The 2,184-nt window shown below is 42.4% G+C and overlaps 1 protein-coding gene across 2 annotated transcripts in view; it reads right to left on the bottom strand.

The window, feature by feature from the left end:
- LOC131553056 (tripartite motif-containing protein 16-like) overlaps positions 1 to 2,184 on the bottom strand; it is a 4,112-nt gene extending 1,928 nt beyond the window's left edge. For both annotated transcript variants that reach the window (XM_058797417.1, XM_058797418.1), the window contains exons 1-3: positions 1,531 to 2,184; positions 1,091 to 1,186; positions 779 to 1,012 (exon numbers count right to left, since the gene is read on the bottom strand). In XM_058797417.1, the coding sequence (XP_058653400.1) occupies positions 779 to 1,012; positions 1,091 to 1,186; positions 1,531 to 2,103 (903 nt within the window). In that variant the 5' untranslated portion in view covers positions 2,104 to 2,184. The remainder of the gene's footprint in view (positions 1 to 778; positions 1,013 to 1,090; positions 1,187 to 1,530) is intronic.

Here is a 2,184-nt window from a genome sequence, read left to right as displayed (position 1 = left end):
CACCTCAATCCAGCACTTTCACAGCATCAGCTTCATTCTTCTCATATTCATTATATCACATTAGAGCTACAGATTCTAGTATTTGCCACTTACACTCTATGTGTACTTTCTAGGAAATCATTTGGATGATAAAACATCTGCTAAGAACATAAATGTCCATCTAACAGCTCAAACACATCAATGGAGTCTCATTGTAGGGATGAGTAGATTTCTCAGGAAAAGCAGCTCAAAGACTATGATTAGATTCAACATTATTTATAACTTTAGAGACACTGAAACTCCACAAGGACCATTAAGACATGCTTTGGTTTGGTTTCAAAACACTGAAAAACTACTAATAAACAGCTTCACTTCATGTTTAGGGTCTTCACGATCAAATTCATCAATGTGTTACAGGCAAATAAAATCAGTTTTATCATGTTTGAGGATCACCTGATCCAATTTTGATGAACGTTACTGATTTCAGCATGATGTAATAAATCAGAAGGAGAAATGATGTAAAAAATGTTAGTGAAGTTTTGAGCTGTTGGTGGCGCTAGTGGTGTTTGACAGCTAAATATATCTTCCAGAAGAAAGAGCTCAGAGAAATGATTCCTAAGAGATTTCCAGAGCTGAAAGCCATTTGTAAGCGGTGTCTCTTTCAGAAGAAGATGATCAGATGAGAGTCTGACTGATGATTATATAATAAGACACTCATGAAATGTTTCTCTGTGAGTCTGGTGTCACAGCAGGATCTGCTCAAGTCCACTATGATCCTGTTCTTCTAGATCTGTGTTACCTGCAGGAACTGGATGTGATCCTGTGTGTGTGAAAGCTGCTCCAGCTCAGCGTCTCTCCTCCTCAGATCATTGATCTCCTGCTCCAGTCGCTCCAGTCGTCCTTCAGCTCGACTCACTGCTTGCTTTTCCTGATCTCTGATCAGCCGTATCAGCTCAGAGCGGCTTCTCTCAATGGAGCGGATGAGCTCAGTAAAGATCCTCTCACTGTCCTCCACTGCTGTCTGTGCAGAGCGCTGTTAGGACACACAGTGATTCAGGCTTCAGTGAGTCTGAACTGAGACTGAGACAAACTTCTTCTTCTCCAGACTCACCTTCTGAGACTCCACAGTCTCTCTCAGCTGCTGAAGATCTTTCTCTCTCTGCTGGATTCTCTGCTGGAGCGTCTTCTGCGTCTCCTTCAGCTGCTTCTGCAGGACAAACACATGATAGTGAATCTCACAGAAAACTACTGGCACTAAATCATCATGTGATCAGATGAATCCAGTAAAAGTGCAGCTGATAACTAATGGCTGTAGGTTCAAACTCCAGAAGTGATGATCAGTTACATTCATCATATATTAACTAATATAAAGATTAAGGCTGTTTCACACTGCAAGGCTACGTATAGTAAAAGTGAAACTGGCACAGACGAAGAGCTTCACACTGACAGTGTTTCTGTGTTTTGTGTAATTAAGTTGCGGCTCTACACAGAAAATAAACAGACTATTGGATCATTACACTGAGTATTAACTTGAACACTAGTGTTAAATACCTGTTTCTCTGTCCTCTGGTCTGCAGTTGATACAGTGTCATGGTTTTTATGTTCAATAATCGTACACAGCATACATATACATTTCTGGTCAGTGCGACAGAAAACCTCGAGGAGCTTCTCATGTTTCTGGCAGATCATCTCCTGCAGTCGTCCAGTGGCTTCAGTCAAATTGTGTCTCTTTCCTTTAAAGAAACTCTCATGTTGTTCGAGGTGATTCTGACAGTAAGAGTTCAGACACACCAGACAGGACTTGACAGCTTTGTATTTTCTTCCAGTACAGACGTCACACTGCACATCTCCAGCTCCAGCGTCACAGTCAGCAGAGAGTTTGGTCTTCTTCAGTTTCTCCACCACTTCAGCCAGCATGGTGTTTCTAGCTAAAGCAGGTCTTGGACTGAAGGTCTGTCTGCACTGAGGGCAGCTGTAGACTCTCATCTGATCCTCCTGATCCCAGCAGCCTGTAATACAGCTCTTACAGTAACTGTGTCCACAGGGAATGGCCACTGGATCCTTCAGGAGATCCAGACACACTGCACACAAGAACTCATCCTGAGAAAATCTGGCTTCTGCCATTTTACTGCATGAATACAGAGACACAAACACACAACAGCTCAACTACACTTCAGTTTCTCTTTCCCTGAACTCAGGTGTTTC

The sequence above is a fragment of the Onychostoma macrolepis genome, chromosome 14, assembly GCF_012432095.1.
Source record: "Onychostoma macrolepis isolate SWU-2019 chromosome 14, ASM1243209v1, whole genome shotgun sequence".
Lineage (NCBI taxonomy): Eukaryota > Metazoa > Chordata > Actinopteri > Cypriniformes > Cyprinidae > Onychostoma > Onychostoma macrolepis.
This window is presented reverse-complemented; position numbering and strand designations above follow the sequence as displayed.